Source organism: Podarcis pityusensis, assembly GCF_964106645.2.
Source record: "Podarcis pityusensis genome assembly, chromosome: 4".
NCBI classification, from domain to species: domain Eukaryota; kingdom Metazoa; phylum Chordata; class Lepidosauria; order Squamata; family Lacertidae; genus Podarcis; species Podarcis pityusensis.
Window position 1 is genome coordinate 24,512,408 of NC_138027.1, and position 24,526 is coordinate 24,536,933.

Sequence of the window (24,526 nt, forward strand, 5' to 3'; positions counted from 1 at the left end):
AGAGGCGCGCGCGCCGGGGCGCAGCCGGGAGGCGAGCAGCCGCCAGCTCGGTCTCCCAGCCGCCGCGCGAGGGACGCTGCGTGTCTGCCCGGTCGCCTGGCCCTGCTCCGAAGTGGCGGGAAGGCGCCGCGGCTGGCGGAAGAGACGCTGCCTGTGGGGTTGCCGTGTTGTTGTTTTTTGGCGCGCGTTTTGGGAAGGCGCCGCTTCCGACGGGGAGACGGGATAAATAAAAGAAGGAGGCTGGTGTCCCCGGGTCGCCCTCGTGCCAGCCTCGCAGAGAAGGAATGAAGGGACTCTTCGCAGGACGGCTTCAGGAGGAGCGGCAGGTAACAACACCCTCCACTTCTTGTGACCCCGAGGCACATTTCGCTCTCCTTATAACAGGGCAGTCCGAAGCACGGAATACGAGAGAGTAAGCCCCCCTGGGTTAAGAGGACGCCTACTTCTGAGTAAACGTGTTTATAGGGTTGCACCGCACGCGTGTTGCATGCATCCTGACGGTGCCTTGCCTTTTCTGCACCCTCCCTCTCTTTCAACCCTTCACACACACGCACGCATCTCAGCTGCATACACAGCTGTCCCTCGTTATTCAGCAGTCCCACAGATGGCTTGTTTTATATTACAGAGCCATAGCTACGCGGGTGGGGGGCTAGCTGTGTTTTATGCCCCATGTGAAGCTTCCAGAGGGGGCGCCATTGAGGCTTCCAACCTCTGTTTGCGTGTGTGCACAAATGTCAAACTGGCTCTTTGACCTGAGTGAAATAAAGCCTAGTTTTGCCCCTGTTTATTATATATATATATATATATATATTATCCCACCCTTCTTCTGGGGAGCTTATTATATTTTACTTTCCCCACCTTCCTATTTTATCCTTCATGTTGAGGTATATGGACTATTTCTAAACATTCAGATGATGCTCCTTGGGCATACTATACAGTGGTACCTCGGGTTAAGTACTTAATTCATTCTGGAGGTCCGTTCTTAACTTGAAACTGTTCTTAACCTGAAGCACCACTTTAGCTAATGGGGCCTCCTGCTGCCACTGCGCCGCCGCTGCACGATTTCTGTTCTCATCCTGAAGCAAAGTTCTTAACCTGAAGCACTATTTCTAGGTTAGCGGAGTCTGTAACCTGAAGCGTATGTAACCTGAAGCGTATGCAACCCAAGGTACCACTGTACGTCGAGTTCTCCCCACTCCACTTCCCAATATCCCTTGACCATTCACACTAATCACTACAGAATTATCATTCCCCCCCCCCTGGCTTAGAATCTAAACATTCATCTTTCCTTTGGAAGCAATCATGCCTGAAGTGTGCAGTGTTTCTACACCATGTCCGGAATATGAGGAGACACAGAATCTGAATGCCTGATTCCGTTGATTGAAATAATTTGACAGATGAGCTTCTTGAGTTTAGCAGATCACTTGGCGCAAGTATTGTGTGGCCCCCATCCTCGTATTTGTTGCACCCAGCAACAAAAACACAAGCTGATTCCCACAACACACATTCTGCCATTTGTTACATGCATGCACCTTGTTTCCCTTGACTCATCAACTGAATATGATTTGGGTGTTCTATAACATGCATTTTAGTGAATTTAGTAATTTTCTTTGCTGCTGTTGTTTTTTTAAGTGTCGTCCATTTTGCCCAACAGAGTTGGGTAAAATGAAATTTGTGCCCATGGTATTTGAATCATGAATGTAATGGTTAGAAGTAATCACTGGACGTTGCAGCCTTTGAGTAATGACATGTGGGAACTCACCCATACTGCCAGAGCAAGACGGAATCAAATGTCGTTGGGGCAGTAGCTGAAATCAGCACTGGTATGTCTGTTCTGAGGCAGTGGCAAAGAGCTCTTGCAGAATTTTTGAATTTAGGGGATGCTGTTTTTAAGCACTACTTTTATAAGCATCTGAACATTCCATTTTCATATTCTCACAGCTCTCATATATTAGAATGTTAAGATTTATTGCTATGCAAGCATGTCATAAAGATTTGATCCTATCAGGTGATCTGGATATATTTCTGTGGTGTTGCTTTGAGTGAACTACTTTACATATCCTAATAAGCATCTCTTTCATCTTTTTAGGGCTGAGTCTTCAATCAAATATTTGTTTGCCTGGTTCAAGATGTGAACTGTTCACCCATCCACAATGCTCACAGATTACGATTTAATTCCAGCTCTAGCGTTTTCTTGGACAGGCTAGGTATATTCAGCTGCAAATATCTTGCATTCAAAAATGCCTTGTCTCATATCCATCACTTCTTTCTAAATCATGTTTTCAAACTCACGTTGCCTATGCCTTATGCGTAGGGCTGAATATCAGGTCGCATACCATGAGCAAAGAGATCATGGTAGGGAGATAGAATTGCCTTGGTAAAACTAGCCTAAAATAGTCAAGCCATGCCAGAAAATAATGTGGGGTCCTATTGAACTCACATCTGCATTCAGACAATCATGGAATTAGCATGTGTCCTAAACTTAATTTATTTTTGCCACAAAGTCTTCTACTGAACACGCTTCAAATAGTAATTTAAAGATTATCTACCTTAGGTAGGTGGCACAAACTGGCATGGTTTCTATTCGTAGGTGATATTTAGCCAGAATATAACCTCAGGCCATTCAAAACAAAAACAGGAATTACCCAGAAATTCCTTTTTTCCTAAACTTACTGTTGCATTTTTCAATGCTTCGTAACAATGTATAATCACCCCATTGTTACCTGAATTGCAGGGGAGCAATTATCCTCATATTTTTAGCAATCTATAATGAAACATTTAATTGTATCAGAAAAAGCTGGCTATTCTACAGCACGTATCTGCATTGTCATATTAAAGGCCTGAAACACTCAATGAAAGGCAGTTTTAATCAGCAACAGCAAACTGGTGCATTCTTATTAATTTATCTTTCATATCCATTTTTTGTGAGCACTTGATGAAATCATCTAAGGAAATATGGTTGTAAAATTAAGTCTTCTGTTCAAATCAATGGGATTCACAGTGTGCCTATTCAGAAGTTAGCCTTATTGAGTTCAGTGGTGCTTACTCCCAGGTAAGTAGGTATAGGACTGCAGCTTCCAATGCTCTTAATGGTGGTTTCATTGAACGTTATCATAGAACAGTTGGATTTAGAACTATGCCCAGTGACAATAGAATCATTCCATGTGATTCAAAGTTTTAATCCAGTAGAGGTCACTGTAGCTCAAGGGGCAAAACATTCAGCTAATTAAAAAAACCAACCAACCTCAGACTTTATATCTGTTGTACTTATATTAACCTAATATTTCACTTCTGCCACCTTTTATTTTAATCAGATTATTTAAACTACACGGGTGTGGGGGTGGGTGGGATGTGTCTGCTTCAGAGCCGCACCTCCCTGTCATTTCACTCTCTCTCTAGGTTAGGCTGCCAGTGCTGCTTCTGCTAAGGAAATCTGGATGCTAAGGGGCCAATTGCAGGTGGGCACAGCTTTCTATAATGTGCCAGAGGACTTCACCCCAGCTGGTGTGTAGCGGGGACTATTTATGAATCCCCTACATGGTACACCACTTCTGTAAAATGCAATAATATTTTGTTGTTGTTTAGTCGTTTAGTCGTGTCCGACTCTTCGTGACCCCATGGACCAGAGCACGCCAGGCACTCCTGTCTTCCACTGCCTCCCGCAGTTTGGTCAAACTCATGCTGGTAGCTTCGAGAACACTGTCCAACCATCTCGTCCTCTGCCATCCCCTTCTCCTTGTGCCCTCCATCTTTCCCAACATCAGGGTCTTTTCCAGGGAGTCTTCTCTTCTCATGAGGCGGCCAAAGTATTGGCGCCTCAGCTTCACGATCTGTCCTTCCAGTGAGTACTCAGGGCTAATTTCCTTAAGAATGGATAGGTTTGATCTTCTTGCAGTCCATGGGACTCTCAAGAGTCTCCTCCAACACCTTAATTCAAAAGCATCAATTCTTCGGCGATCAGCCTTCTTTATGGTCCAGCTCTCACTTCCAATAATATTTTAAGTACCGTATATATGTTAAGTTTAACCACTTAATCCTGTCTCCCTGATTATTTACTGGGTTGTAAAAAAAAAAAAAAAATTCATATATACCCTATATGTTAAAGTGGATAAAGGATCAGTGGCAGTGAAAGCAAAGAAGTATCTCAGATTTTCATATTTAATTGGAAATGTGCCAGTCCTCAATTTATGATCTAGAACTGTTAGCAAGAAGCCTCATCTCATCCTACTAGTCTTGTAGTTCCAGGCTTCAGCAAAAGAAGCACAGAATTATTATAGGGGAGGGGGGATTATTAGGGAGAAGTGAGCTATGCTTGGTAGTGTTCCCACGCCAAGTTTATGTTGTCGTTCCCCACTTACACACACACACATTTAAACATTAGCAGTTTTCATCATCAAATGTGTAACGTTAATGAAAAACAAAATTTAGGGCTACTGTGGAGTGAGATAATGTGCTCCCGAGCTGTTCAGTGTATGGATGAGTGTACGGTGTGCAGGATGGGGAGCGCATGGCTAGTGTCCACTATGTGCAGAGCATTAATAGTTCCAGCCTGGTTGGAAGCAGCACTTGGCTCTCTGTTGTGCTGCGTGTGTTCTGGGCAATGCTATACTCTGAGCAAATTATACTCGGAGTGATGCTGGCGAACCCCATACCTGACAATAGATACTGCTGATCTCCAAGAGAGGCAGTCCATTTTAGTGCTTTGTATATAAAGCCACTGGAAGCCGTCACCAGGAATAATGGAGTGAAGTGTCACCAATATGTGGAAGACACACAGCTTGTGTATTTGTTCTATCTGAATCAGGAGAGGCAGCCCAGGTTCTAGACAGGTGTTTGTAGACAGTGAATGTAATGTTTCCAAGGGGTTGCTCGAGAGTAAGCAAGCAAATATTTCCCTGCTTGGCTGCGAAGCCTTGCTTTTGCTGCCAAACTAAACCTTATCTGTCCAGAGCCCCACTCTCCCATGGCTGACTCAATCGCTGGCAGAATCCATGAGTGGGCGGTTCTTAAACTTTCCCCAGCAAAGCAACTCCTTGATGCCAATTCTGCGCCTCTCCTCTCTGCGCGAATGCTTTCTGCGCAAGGAGGGTGTGGGTTGCGGAGGACCCCTCTCCCCGCTTCTCCCAGGCACGGAGTCCTGGGACCGCCTCGCCGCTTCCGACTCCTGCAGCTCCTCTCCACTGGAGGCGTGTTTACTCTCCTCCGCAGAAGAGGAACTGCTCCCCACGATCCCTGGGGGTTCTCTATAATCCATTCGGCTTTTCCTCTCTCCCTCCTGAACTGATGGCAGTTCCCTGACAGTGAAGGACTGGATGTGCCCCAGCAAACAAATCTTGAATCTTGAAAACAATTGTGAAAAGACAACGGTGTCATGTGTTCAGAGTTCTGACATTCAGGAGGTGAGAAGATGGCCTGTTTTGCCTCCTAAAAGCTTCTTTTATTTATCAACAAATAAATATTTGTATAGTTCGGAATTTAGCATAGAATCTGAAGCTCCAGCCCTAATACACAATGTGCAATATATTTAACAACACACCCACCTTCAAATTTGCCTCTTTCTCTGCACCAAATCTTAATTTCTGCAAGTAGCTTATTATGGCTGTCACACAGCGTCCCTCCTACTTCCAAGTCTGTATAATGAAACCATGTGCACAGACATTCTCAAAGAGGAATGTTATGCTTGACATAAGGCTGCTGCTAAAAATAATGGCATATCTGCACTGAGTTGTCCTTTTCTTCTATATTTATTTGAGAGATTTTCTGTAATACTCTTCAGCATTGCCAATCCTGGGTGGGCATTTCCATATGGATTACATCATATAAAAGTTAGTTCTTGGTATGAGCTTTCGTGTGCAAGCACACTTCTTCAGATACCAAGAAGTGTGCTTTTTTTTTTTGCACACGAAAGCTCATACCAAGAACTAACTTAGTTGGTCTTAAAGGTGCTACTGGAAGGATTTTTTTTTATTTTGACTATGGCAGACCAACACGGCTACCTATCTGTAACTGGAATCATATAAAAGCTTGGAAATCTAGATAAATTTCAATATGTAAGCTCCCTTGCTACATTTTTTTATATAATCCCATAGGCTCCACAAACAGCAGCCAATGATGTGGTGCAAGGGAATGCCTAGTATTATGATGTCATCACATGGGATTACTCATCCTGCATATTACCAGGGGAGAGGCAAGAAATGAACATGGGGGGTCCCATTTTAGGTTGCAGCCATATGTTGTATATAATGCATAGTTCTTTCTGCCTTTGCGGATTCCCAGACTTTGAAACTCTCTTCTCCCAAGGATAGAAAAAAAGCATGCATATTTTTATGGAAGCAAGCAAGAGATAGGCAAGGGATTCTTAGAGGTTCCTGGTACAGTAGTTAACTGCTAGATTCCCTTCAGTGTAGTGCTAATGGATGTGCTCATGTTCTATCTACATGTCCACATGTATGTTTATGGAAGTACAGTACCACTTTGGGAGTCTTTAATCTGGACACAGAAGCTCTTGTGTTATGCTGCTCCTAATTTAATATTGCCAACACAAGTCTTGTTGATATGGGGAAAATAGCAAGAGCCACGCACATTATTCTACTTGAATACTGTATTTACATCAAATTTCGGGCCATAAGGAAAATGGCTTTGCGGCTTAAAGTGCCAAGACAAAAATGCAAAATAGCAAGATGATTAGTTTTTACCCAAAATCCACATTGCCTGGACCTTAAGCTTAGTTACTGATGTAGAGATACAAATAGATGGAGAGGAGAGATTTGCCTTTAAGGGGCTGGGAGGGCACTAGGGAACCAAAAGGGCTTCAGTGGAGGCTTAAATGCATAAGAGGAACATGCCCCAGTGCAAATAACTGGAGTTGGGATAACACAATGGTTGAAAAACAGTGAGACTGGGGAAATGAGAGATAGAGGTCAGAAAGAGATGGTAATAATAACTTACCTGAAGGAAGAGATAAGTTATTTCCTGAGTTTCAGCTTGCAGGTGCACAGTCATGACTTGAGTCTTGATAAAAATTTATCTGGTGATTTGAGTCTCTCAAAGAGTCAGCCAGCTGCCTCTGTTTTCTGAAACTTTTGGTTCAGTTGTGGATGGGGTGGCCAATAAAGGCGGCCTTTAGCTGGATCTGTCCCCCAGTGTTTCTGGACAGGGACATAGCTATTTTCTTTTATCCACTGGAGGAATTCACCCTGCTTTCTATAAATCTTTCTAACATTGCTCCAAAAATGGAATAAACTCTGGCTTATGCGTCTCACAAGGATCCTGAATAAACCCAAAGAAAGCAGCAAACATGACTTAAGAGAAGGAGATGGGAAAGATGGAGAAAGGATCTAGCTAAAGCTGAAGAAGCTCAGCTCCTGCAGCCATCCTTGGGGAAAAGAGAAGCATGGAGAAGCCTAGCAAGCATTGTACCCATGAAACCAAAGAGGTTGGGGATTTGAGGAATTCCCAGTTATAGGCAAGGGACTTCCTGTCGGGCTGGAGGAAACAATTAGAGAAAACTAAGGGATGCAGGTGGTGCTGTGGTCTAAACCACAGGGCCTAGGGCTTGCCTATCAGAAGGTCGGCGGTTTGAATCCCTGCGACGGGGTGAGCTCCCGTTGCTCGGTCCCTGCTCCTGCCAACCTAGCAGTTCGAAAGCATGTCAAAGTGCAAGTAGATAAATAGGTACCGCTCCAGTGGGTAGGTAAACGGTGTTTCCGTGTGCTGCTCTGGTTCATCAGAAGTGGCTGTACGCCGGCTCCCTCGGCCAGTAAAATGAGATGAGCACCGCAACCCCAGAGTCGTCCGGGACTGGACCTAACAGTCAGGGGCCCCTTTACCATTACCTTTAATGGCCAAATAAGAGTGTATACTTGCATTAGATATAGAAAAAAATCTGGAGTTGCGTCTAGCCACCATATGCTTGATGACACACCTATTTTAACCTAGCATTTGACACCTGGACTTGCCCTGTTCTTCTGAATAATAATAATAATAATGCTTGCAACTATGTTGTCCATGTGGCTGCTCGCTCCCATGCACCGCTTGCTGCTCTGAGTTGTGATCACACCAATATGGCTTTGTTACTTTGCAATTGCACTGCACTCACTGCTCTTGCCAAGCCAGAATAGACACACAATTTCAGGGTACCTGCAGGGTTCCAGCTGATCTGAGCTTCTCAGGAACAGTGGGATGAACAGAAGTCAAAGAAACCCGTGTAAATTCCCCTGCAAATAATAATTATTTTAAGTTTTTCGCCCCTCGTTGAAGCATTAGTGCAGCACTAGCTAGTTCGTCATAGATTAAAATTAGCCCTGCCTGTTTTGCCAGTGAAAGGCAGTGGAATGTGAGATGTGGCCAACCATGTAAACAAGCCCAGCCACGCCTCGAATATCTTCCACTCTAGATTCAAGTGGAGAAAATCATTCTATAAGGCAGAGAGAGTCTGATCCTAGTTAGTTCAGCAAATCGTACTGCTTTAAAATCTTCTAAGGTAAGTCTTTTACATATGCTTGGATGTATATATGTTATGAGCCGTAACTAAATTGTACATGTCCTTTTCTTGTTACACTGCTTGCAGTTCTGTTAATCTTCCCTTTGGGCCTGTTATCTTAACTTCAAGCACCAAACTTTACATTTAATGTTTTGTATATCATTACTGATTTAAACATTGGTAGAGCTTCAGCTTAGCAAAGCAAGTTTTCTTCATTGCATTCAATTGCATAATAGATTAGCAATATGTTATTTTATTTTTTTAAAATGTTACTCTTTTCTTTTGGGGACAGTCTGATTTACACAGGATGAATGGTCTCTGCACTCTCCAAGAAAACTCTGGCTTATTTTGCCTGATAGTTTTCCTGTCTCCCCTGCCCACCTCCTCCCCACCCCTAAAACAAATGGCTACAACTACATGGATAATTTTACATGGATAATTTTCTTACTAAGAAAAATATTATCATTTTTATTTAATAACAGAATTTCACTTGTTCTTGTCACATATGGATGTGAATATAAAATCTTCAGTTATATGCTCTTTTAATCCAGTGGTATTATATACACATATGTATCAGTAAGGTTCATTCTGTTGTATGTGATGCATCAGCCACAGTTGAGCTCCGCTGACCTAAACTGTTTCCACAAATGACATACAAATTCTCCCAGGCATTTAAGCAAGTAGCCTTTTGTATTCATGCAGGATTTTTGTGACTCTGGAGGTGGGGCTAAACATGCTTCTGCAGCCAGACAGGATCATGTTCTCCTTTAGTTCAGTACAGTGGTACCTCGGGTTACATACGCTTCAGATTACAGACTCCACTAACCCAGAAATAGTACCTCGGGTTAAGAACTTTGCTTCAGGATGAGAACAGAAATCGTGCTCTGGCGGCACAGCAGCAGCAGGAGGCCCCATTAGCTAAAGTGGTGCTTCAGGTTAAGAGCAGTTTTGGGTTAAGAACGGACCTCCGGATCGAATTAAGTACTTAACCCGAGGTACCATGGTAATTCCTGAATAGTATGGTCAAGATTCAGCTTCAGTTTACTTCTCTGCATGCTAGCTTTTGTGCATTGAGCTATTTGCAGGAGATCAGGTGAGCACAGACCCTGGTTCTTTGGTAGGGTTAAGCTTATTAAACATTATGTCCAGCAGTTGGACAGTGGAATGTCTCTCTCCATTTGCTTCCCCCAAATCCGCGCCAGAGGGCTCCCCAACCCTGTGGAGCAGATTTTGAGGAGGACCTGGAGAAGAGGAGGAGGAGGAAGTTCCCTTGCACAAGGAAAAGTTTTGCACCACTGTAATAGTAAGCGAAGTCCTAGAATTGTGCTCTAGAAAAAGAAAAAATCCTGACAAGTTAAAGTACTTAATTTTTACTTAGGGAGCAATTCTTTACTTTTGGTAATGTTTGTCTTCCCGGCTTTTAAATAATTAAAATAGCCCTATCTTGCTTAAACAGAGAACAGCATGCTCGAGTAATATATTGTAGTTTGTAGCCTCTTATTTCAAAGTAGCCTGTGAGAGGCATTTAATAATCACATCCCACTCTTTTGTGGAACACTGATAAAGGTGGAAATGCATTTCCAATGTAGTGAAACACCATGAGACATTATTAATGCAGTGTCACTGCAAAACTGATATTTAGAACCCCCATATGCTTAACTGGAATTTATTGTTGCTTAGTCGGTAACAGCACAATCATATAATGCCTATTCCTAAGGATGCCTACTCAGAATTAAGTCCCATTGAGTTCAATGGGGCCTACTTGCAGATAAACAAGTATAGGATTGCAAACTCAGGTGCGCTCAGTAGCACGGAGTTCCTTCCATCAGCTTCAGCTGGTGGCCCAGCTGTGCCCCATTTGGCCATGGATAGTGTAAGTATTGTTCATCTATGCTCTGGTAACCTGTAAGTTAGATTACTGCAGTGTGTTGTACATAGGGCTGCCTCTGAAGACAGTTTGGAAGCTTCAGCTGGTGGAGAATTCAGCAGCTAGATTGCTCACCAAGACCAAACAAGATCTGATGTACATCCCCTGTTGTCTCTCCCCCTCCCCCTTTGCTAAAAGGAGCCACAGGTAGAAGATTGGGGCAGTGGCACAATGAAACCCTTTGCAAAAGCATGCCTCTGCCAGGATATAAGAGCTTTTTTCAGAGAAGGGGCATGTCCCAAGTGCTTGTGAATATCTCCACAGTTATGGCTGGGGGTAGGCCCCAAAATTGGGCATTCTGTAGGTGGAGCAGGGTTGGGACAGAGGACTTGCTGGATCCATTGTGGGAGTCATAAAGCCACGGCAAAGGCTTGTAATATTGCAGGGTGCCCCCTGACCTCGGCTGACCAGCACTCTGAGCTTTACAATGTATTGGAATGTATTGACCTTAAATGGAGTTGTGTTTCCTCTGGGCAGTGATGACCCTATATGGTGATGGGTGTAATAAAAGCCTTGACCGGATGAGGTAACGTGAGACATTGGCAAACGGCCATGCGGCTGGAAAGAGACAAGGGATAATAAAAAAGCTACGGGAGGAGAGAGAAGTTCGAAAGGAGCTGCTCATACCATCCTGAAAATATTGCTGGCTCTCTGTGTCTTTATTTTATGCTAAACTGCGCCATTTGTAACGGCTGGCTCCAACAAGTGGTGCTCCGTGTGAGGCTGAATAAAAGAATACGTCTGAGGCTTTTAAAAGAAAACCGTGTGAGGCAACTTAAAGAAAACAGTCTGAGGCAGACTAAGAGGATTTTAAAAGAAAACCGTGTGAGGTTCTTCAATTCACACAACGGCAATCATCGACTCACTATGCAAGGGTTGCAAAGCGCTAATCATCTTAAAAAGATCCCGGTGAGTTTGATCTCTTTTTTCTATCTTGATTTTAGAAAAATGGGCAGCTCTTTGTCTACTCCCCAACAGAAATTTTTAAAAGACTTAAAATTTCTCCTCTCCTCCAACAAATTGGAAGTTCCGGAGGGTGATTTGATACAGCTCATTCTGGCCATCGAAGAGCATTCCCCCTGGTTTCCTGCAGATGGGACTTGGGAATTAAAACTTTGGGACAAGATTGGGGCACATTTTCATGGGCACCCCAGCATTGGTCTTCGGATTCTAAATGCATGGTGCAAGGTTCGTTACGCCATGGGCTCTTTATCACCAAAAAATATCTCCATGGCTGCATTGCCAACACAACCTTCAGCTTCTTTAATTCAGCCTGCTGTGCTGCCATCTGTTCCAGCACTCGCCTTGCCAGCAGCCCCAGACCCCAAACCTCCGGACTACAGTTCCTCACCAGAGGACCCAATCCTGCAAAAATACCGTGGTCTGGCTGGCAATGATCCTAATCTTTCAGCGGCAGAACCAGATACCCCTTTTCAACATGCAGTCCTTGCCTGTTCCTTAATTCAGGATACTATGGCATTCCCTGTTATTGTGCCCCCTGCTGGTGCCCCGGCAGGCACCCAAGCCCAACACCAACCTTTTTACTTTAAGATTTTGAAAGAGCTGCAACAGTCAGTAAAGGCCAATGGACTCCAAGCCCCATATACGCAGGCGCTTTTAGAAGCCACATTAGCCCAGCTCTTGGTTCCAGAGGACATCAAGCTTTTGGCCCATACAGTGTTACCCCCATCGACTGGTGTTTTGTTTGCCCACGAATGGGAAACTGCCTGCCGTGCTTATGCTCCTGCCTTGTTACAACAAGTCAGAGGAAATAATCCAAATGTTACCCTCGCAGACGTCATAGATGCCATGATGGGGCGTGGTCCCTTCGCTCAAGCTTCAGTGCAAGCCACACTGCTGCAAATCTTATTGAGGGACACTGCTCTTGCTGCTAAACAAGCAATGAGAAAAATCCCAGAACCCACCAGTATTCAATCAAGGTGGGGTTCAATCAGGCAAGAGGCAAGAGAATCATATTCTTCCTTTATGGACAGGCTGCTTACAGCAGTGAGTCGCCAAATTGAAAATCCTGAAGCCAAACAAATAATTATCAAACAATTGGCCTTTGAAAATGCCAATGAGGATTGTAAGGTTGCGTTACGACCGATAATACACAATTCTGCCACAGACACAGCAGCCATGCTTCGCATTTGTCAGTCTGTAGGTACAGCCACCCACAAGGCTCATCTGCTGGCAGCAGCGCTAAATGAAAACCAGCCTGTAGCCACCGATACAACTTGTTTCCAGTGTGGCAAACCAGGATCACCGATACCCCAGTGGGGGTAGAACAGTGGCCTCTACCAAAAGAAAAATCCGCAGCAGCGGCACCAGCTATCTCTGACCAGCTTATTTCTGAACAATTGACTTTCGGCCACATTGAACCATCTTCATCCCACTGGCTCCAGCAGACAGGGAACGGTTTGCTTTTACATTGCCAGCATATAACAATTCGCAGCCCACCCAGCGATATCAGTGGGTTGTCCTGCCTCAAGGCATGCGGAACTCCCCTACACTTTGTCAACATTTTGTGGATGAAGCATTGAAACCTTTCCGCATGCGCCACCTAGAGGTGCTGCACACGAGCTGCATCTGGCAGTGTTTGCCTTCCTAACCATTTGCCTTGCCATCCTTTGCTGCACCGTTATACAAGGAAGAGAAGCCGACGACCCAGTCTAGTTGAAGCCACCATATTTCACCTCATCGGCTGGCAAGCAGCTGTCGCCAGAATCCTACTCTGGCTGGCAGTATCCACGGCTCAGCCACTTTCGAACTAGAAGAACAGCGTTATTGAATAAGACTTTAGGGGAGAAAATTATCATAAGATATGGAGGGATAATATTTTTGTACAAGATATGATTATGTTTGCCAGTTTATTGCATGCTTCTAAATGTTGGGTGTGTATGCCAGTCATTCAGGCATAATGCTTCATGGTGTGCCTGTCAATGGATCTTTTCAATTTACTAATATTATATCCCCTAAGCAAACTTTTTGGCCTCTAGTACAATTGACCCTCCATGAGCCTGCCCCCATTTGTTTTCAAATTAAAGAGGGGAAAGAATCATGGGGCATATATCCAAACTGTCAATATACATTGAATTTCACTTTTAATAGCTCTTGTTCTCTTACAGGAACATACAGTGACCAATCTCAGTGCTATAGGAGTGACACCAGTGCATGGCTAATAAACTAGAAAGGAAGCCTACCATGCAGCTTGGAATCAGAATTCTTATATTCTTGGCTTCCAGATGGAAGTTGGCTTCGACATTTATTGATTTTAGTGATCATTATAGTAGTTATTTGCATTATTTTGTGTTGCTGTATACAATGTATTCCTTCTTTAATTTCTATATGTACTGCATGGTTCTCCAGTCCGCGGCCCGCTTCTGGTGTCACAAGAGTCACTTATCGCGCTCGATATAACCGTATTGGTACTGACATATATGACTCTGATTAATAAAATAAAGAAAGAGGGCATGTGGGAGTCATAAAGCCACGGCAAAGGCTTGTAATATTGCAGGGTGCCCCCTGACCTCGGCTGACCAGCACTCTGAGCTTTACAATGTATTGGAATGTATTGACCTTAAACGGAGTTGTGTTTCCTCTGGGCAGTGATGACCCTATATGGTGATGGGTGTAATAAAAGCCTTGACCGGATGAGGTAACATGAGACATTGGCAAACGGCCATGCGGCTGGAGAGAGACAAGGGATAATAAAAAAGCTACGGGAGGCGAGAGAAGTTCGAAAGGAGCTGCTCATACCATCCTGAAAATATTGCTGGCTCTCTGTGTCTTTATTTTATGCTAAACTGCGCCATTTGTAACGGCTGGCTCCGACAATCCATGACCCCTTTATTCCTTGAAGAAGAGGTCTCAGGATCAGACCTTCCCTCTGTGGCAGCCTGAAGCTAGTATAACAGTTCTCCGCGTTATTGGAATGGAAGAGAAGAAAAGGAAAGGAAAAAGAGATACACGGCAACGCGGAAACCCCTGCTATGCCAGCCTCCTACTCTGACTTGCCAGGAGCCAGCAGGGCTTTGAAAGCTGCTATTTACCGCTTCGTACCCCTCCACATCCCACTTAGGAATGCACTCATACTCACTTTGTTGTTGAGCCTCATAAATATTTACTAGAAATTCAAATATGGGTTTGGAAGACTCAGCGCTTGTTTGCTGATGAGTTTCTCTCAGGGGAAATTCTCACAAGGATTACATCCGGTCCATATTGATTGAGTTCTGTAGTGGTGAAAAGTTGTTTCTTCTTCTTCTGAGTGACACCACAAATAGCATTGTGGTGGTGATGTTAACTGATTGCAACACTCCTTGCGCTAAATCCTTAGCTCAGGAGCCTTGGAAAACCCTTTCATGTCTCGCGCGATCCCTGCGGTGAGCAGTCTGCAGCTGTTTTCAACTTACGTATATTAACACAAGGAGTTGCTCATCTGTATTTAGGGCTTCTCAAGGCTCCTACTGTAGATGACAATAGGCTAGTTTGCATGATATGTGCCTGCCTGCCTGACAGCCCTGATGCATGGATGGGAGTGAGCAGACACATCGCCCCACCCACCCACCTAGCGTGTTGTTCCCTTCTTATGCACACTTGGACGGATTGCCCTGCTTCCATCTATACATACACGGGGGGGGGGGGGGAGGGACATCCCCACAATCCATGCACTTTGTACGTGCATAGCTAGAACCTGGACTGATGCCACAAGTACAGATGGAGATGGTGCACCAGAGGGATCAGAAACAGCTGTGGGCACTTGATCCCCTCCAAAAGGTGGGCCATAATCAAAGTGGCTAGGGCTCAAAAGCCTGGCTTTCTTTTAGATGACTGAAAAGAGTAGCACCTCAAAGAGTACTATGAAACAGTGTGGTTGTGCGTAAATATTTCACATTAACTTGGCAGTATTCTGAAAGCAAGTATTCTTCCTCCTTTATTGTTGTGCTAGCAGCAGAGGCAGTGCAAACATACAGTGCTAACTTTTAACAGCAGGTAGTGCACAGTAGGAATCATCTTTATGTTGTAAAATTGGTTGGTGATTTTTATTTGAATAGTTGGGCATGAGACTGAGAGCATGGGGAAAGCTGAGATTTCTGTACCTTCTATATGGGTGGTTTTTTTGTAAACTGTTCAAAGGTTCTCTTACAATCCAGTGGTATATACATTTTCTAAAAAAATACAAGGTGTGACCAGAAAATTCAGTGAACGGTCACGGAAATCGGACAGCGAGAAATATTTGAACATACATACCTTACAGGCCTTCAAAGTAGGCCCCCTCTGATACAACGCACTGTTGACAATGTTCGTAGAACTGTTGGAAACTTCTGAAGAAGTCCTCTTTTCATACTGCTTTCAGTTCCCTCATCACAGCAGCTTGGACATGTGAAATGTTGGAAAATCTTTGCCTTTTCAGTGCAGATTTCAGTTTTGGAAAAAGAAAGAAATCCGGTGGGGCCAGTTCGGGAGACTATGGAGGGCGGGACAACTCAATAACAATTGCACACAGAATATGCAATTCTTCCGCCATCATTCGGACGGACAAACGCCAATCCTGCATCAATACGGTAACTCATGAACTCTGTCGACATTTGAAATATTTTTTAAAAATGTCCAGTAGCAATTTTTTTATATATTTCGACTGCGTCAGACCAACACGGCTACCTACCTGAATCTGTTGACATTTGCTGCCATTCTGCTCGTTGACGGTCTGCCAGACCAAGGGTCATTTTTGATGGTTTGCCGCCCTTCACGGAAATGCTTAAACCACTCATACACTGTCTTACAAGTTACAGCTTCATACACAATTGTGAGCATTTCGTGGGTTTCCAATGCTGATTGTATGCTCACATATTTCTCACTGTCCGATTTCTGCGACCATTCACCGAACTTTCCGGTCACACCTTGTAAATAAAGTAAATGTGATGGAATCACTTTGCTGACTTGCTCATCTTTCCTTCTCTCCAGCATCCTATTTGTGTTTTTTAAAAAAGGGAAAAAATGCAAGCTCTCCTTATTCAGTTGTGAAGTGCTGTCAAATGTACATTCAAATGGAGTTTTCATTTAAGTGAGAGAAGAAGGGGGAGGAACATGGGCTGAGATAAGTCAGCACTAGATCTTGTTGGGTGGGAAGTCTCATCTTATGGTTTAGTCACTGCTTGGCACTGGACTTGGTTGCATCTGAGAGGAGTACTTCTTGTTGCTCTTTTCCTTTTAAAGAGAGAGAGTGAAGTTCTTGCCTAGCTTCCTGACTGCTGGGTCCTTTTATGCTTTCCATGCCGGTTGTGATGGCTGAATGGCTACAGGTTAATGAATGAACAGTAATCTACAGGTTAATGAATGGAAAACGAAAGGGAGAATCTTCTTAATGAGCAATGAAAAGAAGCTGGAAGTAGTGGTTTTCTTTATTAGCCACCAAATTGAATTACCTCTTCCTCCCCCTGCCCCCAAAACTTTTGAACATTTGCTTTAAAAAGCCTATTTCCTTGCTCTCTGGACACACTGTAAGTAGTGAAGTTCTACTGTTGTTAATTCAAACTGTGTAGCAGCTGCTGTGGCTATTATTAACCAGCAATGTCCCTGGCTATTTTCTCAGTGTGTCATTAAATAAACACGTTGTCAAGTCTACTGACTTCGCAGACTCTAGAAATTTACTTTTAATCATTAGTTGTTCAATTTCCAAGTTTTAAACTACACAAACTTAGCTTCCTTGGGGAGTTTTAAGTAGAGGTTGGATGGCCATCTGCCATGCATGACCTAGCTGAGATTCCTGCATTGCAGGGGGTTGGACTTGATGACCCTCAAAGGGTCCCTTCCAACTCTACAATTCTATGAGTCTCGTTCATTTTGAATATAATCCAAGAAAGCCCATGCTTTCAAAGCATGTATGTTAAGCAAAATTCATGCTGGAATGTAAATGTCTAAAGATAGGAGTTCTACATGTCTCTAGACTGCCATTAATTTTCAGCCCAGTTTTTTATAGCGGCATGGTTGTAAAATAAAGGTTCAGCCATAGGAGTCGTTAAATCTTTGAGCTAACAATAGTTGTTGCAGCTCAATGTTACACACCATGTTACATTGGTTTTGCAGATTCCTTACTCCAGTCGTGGGGTAGAGTGTCTCCATATTCCTCTACCATTCCTATTCACTTTAAATAGGACGTGCATGATAGCATCAATATATCCATAAATAAAACAAAACCCTATAAATTACATATTACATCAGAAGGAATTCATCTGATTTATGGGTTGCATCCATCTAAGTTCTACTAAGAGTAAAGATAAAGGTAAAGGGACCCCTGACCGTTAGGTCCAGTTGCAGATGACTCTGGAGTTGCGGCGCTCATCTCGCTTTACTGGCCAAGGGAGCCAGCGTACAGCTTCCGGGTCATGTGGCCAGCATGACTAAGCCACTTCTGGCAAACCAGAGCGGCGCACGGAAACTAAGAGTAGGCAAATTGATATTAGTGGGTCCAAATGAGTCATAATTCATTAATTTCAATTGGTCTCCTAGTGAGCCAGATATGTGTCTCTCCCTACCCCACAGATCAGCTTTTGACAGGGAATGAGGTCACCCACCTGTCAGTCATCTGACATCATGATATCAGGAGACTGAAAGTTGGGTGTTCCCTCCTTCATGTAAACATTGACCTGAGGGGTGGGAACGTGCTGGCAAATCAGCACCCAACAGGATTGACCACCACTCCGCTATCCATCAGCTGAAATCACCCATGTGGTTTGGCGTCCCAGCCCAAATTTGACCTCCTGGTGGGCCAGTATTGGCCCCTGGGTCAGAGGTTCCCACCCCTGCCTTCAGCTGTCAACATTTCAGGCAGGGCCAGCCCACCCATTAGGCAGATTGAGTAAGCAGCAGGGAGAGACTAGAGGACAGAGCTGTGTGCCCCCATACAACCTGCTAGGTACCCCTAAAAGCTAACCTGCTTCCCTCAGGTGTGGTGGAGAATGTTGTCCCATTGCCATTGCTGAATTAAGGTTCAGCTGTCAGCCTGGTCAGCTTCTGTACACAGTATAGGGCTCTGTCATCTTGTCCTTTGCCTCAGGTCACAAAATTTATTGGATCAGCCCCAAGTTTGAACAGTACATAGTTGAGAATATGCGCAATTTAGACCTAGACTCTCTTATTCAATCCATAGGCAATGTCTCATAATCTAGAAAAAAGACCAAAGGCCGTCATTTCTAAAATTTACAGCCAGCAGTTAAAGCAACTTGCATTTTACCGGGGGGGGGGGGGCGGACGGGACAGCACAAAGCAAGCATAATTTTAGAGCTGCTACCTGATTAAAGGAAACCTTAATCATATCATTCTAGATTATTCCATCAATTAACTTTTTGTATTTTTAATGATGCACGCATTGTCACAGCAGACATCATCTCAGAAGAGGTATTCTCTCCTAAAAGGCAGAGTGCTTCTTTTAAAAGATGCTTGCCATCTGCAAATAATGTTGTGGGTTTTTCCTTCTTAATTGCTTTCCAGTTCATTAGGGGCAATTTTTAAAATCAATTAACGTAGCTAAGTAACTGGTTATGCATTGCAGTCCAAAACATTTTAATGATTTTCTAATGATTATTTTTCTCCTCTAGCAGATGGTACGCGAACAGTATACTACAACAACACCAGGTACTAATCTACAGAGACCAGAAACGCAATATGTCTACAACGTTGGCATCTACGGTTGGAGGAAGCGTTGCCTTTATCTCTTCGTCCTCCTCCTAATCATCATCCTAGTTGTGGATCTTGCTCTGACCATTTGGATTCTTAAAGTGATGTGGTTTTCTCCAGTAAGAGTCCTTCATCATCTTTTTTTTTTGCATGTGTAACTATTGTCTGAATAAACTGCACTTTTAACCTGATAATTTCATGGCAAACCAAATTGTAAATAATGCATTTGATGTCCCTAAGGTAATAAATCAACTTCTGATCCGTAAAGGGTGCTAAGAAAAGAGGTATTGCAGATTTTCTCATTTCCACAGAAATGCCTGTTTCCTCCCCACAAAAAAAGAAATTAGGGGGTTGGACTTATTTTTCATGGCTTCAGAATTTCTGGAAAGTTTACATCTCTACGGAACACCACTATAAGGAAGTGCCTATTGTGGTTCTTCCCACACCCCCGATGCTGTCTTGTTGTAATGTTGTCATAATCTTTCCCCTCTTTTCTCATCTGGTCAGGGTTCCTCTTGTGCATTTTTATCCACTGTTTGAAGAAGATGGGCATGATACTCTGGTGAGAATTTTAAAAACACTTGAGTAAGAAATGCAGTGAATCTAAAAGCTTGGAGTCTTTTGTCATTACAGATTGGAATGGGATACCTTTATGTTCAAAGCGAAGGACTTCGGCTAGAACGGGAGTCAGAATTTTTATATCCTTTATATGCCAAAGAAGTTCACTCTAGAAAGGTAAGCAAGTCTGCAATATTCTGCTCGCACACACATTCAGGCTTAAATCCCACTAAGTTGAGCGAGGCTTTCTAAGCAAATACGCTTAGATTTGGGCTGTAAGTCAGGTCATCAACAGGTCGTCTGAAAATTCGCAATGGGTACATGTCATAAATTATCATCTACAAGACTTATGTAGGCTAAAGTCAGCAATGCATTGTGGGTCTAGAGAGGGAGCTGTTGTCAGTCTGGATTCATTTTTCAATACACCCAGTCACATCAGAAGGTGCTGAAACCAGAGACAAGGTCAAGAGTGACCCTGTCTTGGACCTTAGGATGAAGGAACTGATAGCTCATTATTGTATTTAGCTTGTCTAAGAGGCTGTGTACATTTAAAGTGCACCCCCTCAAAGAATCCTGGGATCTGTAGTTTGTTAAGGGCGCTAGGAATTGTTGTTCTGTGAGAAGTAAACTACACTTCCTATGATTCTTGGTGGGGGGTGTCAGAAGTGAAGGACTGGGGAAATGGAGGAAAATAAAAAGACACAGGTATCATAGGAGCCAACTCCTAGGGTCTGTGGGAGCTTTGACCCCCCACAATAAAATATTTGAGGAGGCTGGGCCCCTGCAAAGTTGATGGGCATTCCCATTCAAATGGTATGTGTGTGCACTGTGTCATGTGATTGATTATGTGGGGCGGGGCTTACCTGGGCCCCCACAGTATTTTATCCAAGTTGGCACCCCTGACAGGTATATTCAAGGAGTGGTTTGAATGCTTTTGAACAGGGCTGAGGCAAGCAGGGCCTGCTTAGTTACCCGTGAGTAAAATGTTACTCATTTACCAAGGCTATCATAGGCTACTTGAGAGCATTGAAGGCACTAAGATGTTTAGCTTTTCCTGTGGTGAATATCTGAAAGTTTTCTAAATTTGCATCTCTTTCTCCTCATCCCTTAAACTAGGACTCATCTCTGCTTTTGCAATCCACTCATAACGTGACTCTAAATGCACGCAATCCTGATGGGAACGTCACAGGCAGATTAAGTGTGGGTAGGTTTAAGCTACGTTTCTTCAGTTTGCATTTTGAAGGTTTTGAATATGCACATTCATTGTGGTGATCCCATTTCTATCCAGAGGCCATACAAATGGTCTTGGATAGTCAACTCAAGTAGGGCTGCTGTCCAAAAGGAGCAGGAGTGAGAGAGCGCCAAATGCAATTGAATAGCCACATCCAGATATAAGGGGTAGAGCATTAGGTTTCCCACACCCCTTACAAAATGGGAGGGGGGATTCATGAACTGACATAAATTCTTTCCTGGTTGGGGTGTGTTGGCATCCAATATCAGGCCTCTGTCTTCCCCCTTGGAAGGAGATCTGACGTTTCCTATCAGGGAACACAAAACTGCAGGACCTGCAAAGCAATTCTTTTATCCCTTTACTGGAAAAGAAAACCTGAGCTAATTGCTTTAATCGTTGTCTCCTCCTTTGCAGATCTTCTCCAAGCTGTTTAAGCCCTAGAGAGGATACCAGTGTCCAATTTGTACAACAATTTATGTGATAAGCATGCTACACTGATGTGGATTAGATATGGACTAGTTAGAAATTAAGCATGCAGTTTTATACACAGGGAGTAGGAAAAATTGAACACAGTGGGATTTTCTTCTGAGAAAAGATGCATAGGATTGTTCCATAAGATAGATAGATAGATAGATAGATAGATCAATCATATGCAACCTGTAATTCTAAGGGGTGATTCAGTTCTACACTATATCCATTCTTCTCCACTTTTCACAGCAGAGTCACATGTGCACATTTTTGCATAGTGTGTTCCACCTAGCTCAACCCCAAAGTATTTTTCCCTTTTATTTGATTAGGAAAATTCTACTTTTTCTCCTAATGAAAGCTGGAAACTGGGACCATAATCTACAGTGCAATCTTATACATCTCTATTCAGACATGAGTCCCACTGTGTTTAGTAGGGCTTATACCCAGGTAAGAAGGAATAGGATTGCAGTCCCAATGCCCTAAACTTTATAAACATATTGTTATAGATCTATGGGTGTTCAATGTTTAGGTTTAATAAATGTTAGAATTTAATTAGAATTGGTACGTTAGAACAGGGAAATGTGGTGGACCCACTTATAAGCCTCTGTTATTAGCATATATGAAAACTAATTAAGTCAGGCAGATATCTTAAATTGTGACCCTTCCTTAATCTTGGGGAATCAACATGAATCAGGTGTTTATTGAACTTAATTTCCTTTGGGGTAATGAGCTGTTAGCAAGTCAGAGGATGAGAGTGCAAATCCCATTTGCGAATGGGTGGGCTTCCTCCCTCCCTGAACACAGGATTTCATTTAAAAGACAATACCAGTGTTCTTGGGGTAGGAATGCTGTGGACCCCTGCATTGTAGGATTCAAGTTATATATGTGTGTAAATGAACCATATATCCTAAAGACACCACAGTCTCTGCTGTGCCTTATTGTCCCACAGGAAACAGATCCTCGGTTAAAGTGCTCCTGGTACCCCTGGAATCTATAACACCTGCTCAGAGATAGGGGTGGTGTGTCACAATATATTGTATCATTGGCAGCTCATAAATGCAACTTAAGAAAAAGCAAATGATAATGGTTCTGTTAAAATACTAGTAATTCTTGTGTGCTTCTTAGGTCCGGACATGGTACAATTTGATGGTCAGGAATTTCAGATCAAGTCCATGAATCTGGATGGAAAGCCTCTGTTTACAGTGGATGAAGATGAAGTTGCAATTGGTACAGACAGACTTCGAGTCACAGGTTTGCATGCAAGTGTAAGAAACAGCTCAAAAACATCCTTTAAGATGTTTATTCTAAAAGCAAAACAAACTCACTGCTGCAGAAAACAGTCATTCATTAACCATAGGTTTCACTTTCTATGGTATTTTGTTTACTGCTGGCCCCAACTTTAGTTGATGGAGACAAAATATCATCTTCAAAATTTCACTCACACTGTTAAATGAAAGCACTTATTTCAGTTTTATTAATTTGTTGGTAGAATAAAGATGACAGTCTCTTAATTAAATTTCAATAAGCTGACGCTCATAGGAAAATGATGCAAGTTGACTAACAATCCTGTTCTAGCAAAAACAAGAAAGAGTATTGTGGCAGCTAACAAATAGCACAAGCTTTTCTGGATGAGAGTCCATCAGATGCATGTAGTTTCAGGTATATATACAAAAGGGAGGGGAGGCAGGAGGAACGGGTGAGTACTGAGGTCAGAGGAAAATGAAATGCAAAAAAATGTAAACAGTGACCATTTAAATAGAGGTAGAATCTACGTGAAATAAGCAAAATGATTGTATTAGCATATATCCTTATGATATAAACACCACATCATCTTATGTTAATAACCCACCCTCAGGCCACATCGGCTTCATCCTAATATCTCACAATCCTACAAATGAGTTTTTGATTGCTTGGAACCTTCCCTCAATGCAACACAGAATGGGATTTCCCCATCCTCCTCCTTATCTCTGCAGCCCCCCCCCCCCAAGAAAAACTACTTGGGGGTTGGAGGGCCCTTGGGAATTGTTTATGGGTTATCTTGCGGGGTTGCAAATAAAGAGGGAGTTGTCTCCCTTGCACTTTTAGCAGATGGGCCATAGCTTTGCATGCAAAAAGTCTCAAGTTCAGTCACTGGAGTCTGTAAGCCAGTGTGGTGTAGTGGTTAAGAGCGGTAGTCTCATAATCTGGTGAACCAGGTTCGCGTCTCCGCTCCTCCACATGCAGCTGCTGGGTGACCTTGGGCCAGTCACACTTCTTTGAAGTCTCTCAGCCCCACTCACCTCACAGAGTGTTTGTTGTGGGGGAGGAAGGGAAAGGAGAATGTTAGCCACTTTGAGACTCCTTAAAGGGAGTGAAAGGTGGGATATCAAATCCAAACTCTTCTTCTTCTCTTCTAAGTAGGGCTGTGAAAAAATTGGTATAAGACAACTTCCTCTGTTGCTCATATACTCAGAAGCTCCCTATACGGTCAAAGCACCAGTAGGTAGAAGCTTCCAACACATGTTTAGGTAGGTAAAGGAAAAGGATCCCTGGATGGTTAAGTCCAGTCAAAGGCGACTATGGGGTGCAGCGCTCATCTTGCTTCAAGCCGAGGGAGCTGTCATTTGTCCACAGACAGTTTTTTGTGTCATGTGGCCAGCATAACTAAACCGCTTCTGGCACGCAGAGGACCGTGTCTGAAGCCAGAGCGCACAGAAACGCTATTTACCTGTATATCAAATCTACGTAGGACAAAGGATCATAGGATCATCACATTTTACAACCTGTAAACACTTTGAACAGAAACGCCTTATGACATGTGAAGCAAGTATCAGAGGTTTCCAAGACCATATGCAGTCTGAAAATGCCTTCCCTTAAGGATTGAATTTGTACACACATTCCACGAAGGTCAGTGAACCTGATGTTTTGTGAGACCTTTATGAGGATCTCCTACCGTACTTTGTTTTTCCCCTTGTAAGGGGAAAGGGGAGCTGTCTCTTCCCTCTGACACCTAACAGCCACAACTGGTTTGTTTCCTCTCTTCCAGGGCCAGAAGGAGCTCTTTGTGAACATTCTATAGAAACACCACTCATTAAAGGTGTTAGAGGTCTTGACAACGCTAAAGAGCTGAGGTAAGTATTTGTCTCAAAAGCAAATAACCTCTTATGCATAATCAGGCCCTGCATGGCCATATACACAGTATGTC

At 43.4% G+C, this 24,526-nt stretch overlaps 1 protein-coding gene and 1 long non-coding RNA gene across 5 annotated transcripts in view; both read left to right on the forward strand.

Moving 5' to 3' along the window:
* LOC308476583 overlaps positions 1-24,526 on the forward strand; it is a 141,388-nt gene that overhangs the window by 60,671 nt on the left and 56,191 nt on the right. The window lies entirely within an intron of this gene.
* Positions 75-24,526, forward strand: part of SGCG (sarcoglycan gamma) — a 29,926-nt gene continuing 5,474 nt past the window's right edge. Inside the window, exons 1-7 of one of the 4 annotated variants that reach the window (XM_081004189.1) lie at positions 75-326; positions 2,090-2,207; positions 19,010-19,204; positions 19,719-19,820; positions 20,760-20,847; positions 22,468-22,593; positions 24,368-24,452. In XM_081004189.1, the coding sequence (XP_080860315.1) occupies positions 19,010-19,204; positions 19,719-19,820; positions 20,760-20,847; positions 22,468-22,593; positions 24,368-24,452 (596 nt within the window). In that variant the 5' untranslated portion in view covers positions 75-326; positions 2,090-2,207. Of the gene's footprint in view, positions 327-2,089; positions 2,208-8,338; positions 8,483-11,192; positions 11,319-19,006; positions 19,205-19,718; positions 19,821-20,759; positions 20,848-22,467; positions 22,594-24,367; positions 24,453-24,526 lie in introns of those variants that run through there. The other 3 variants (XM_081004187.1, XM_081004188.1, XM_081004186.1) reach the window with 3 other exon arrangements.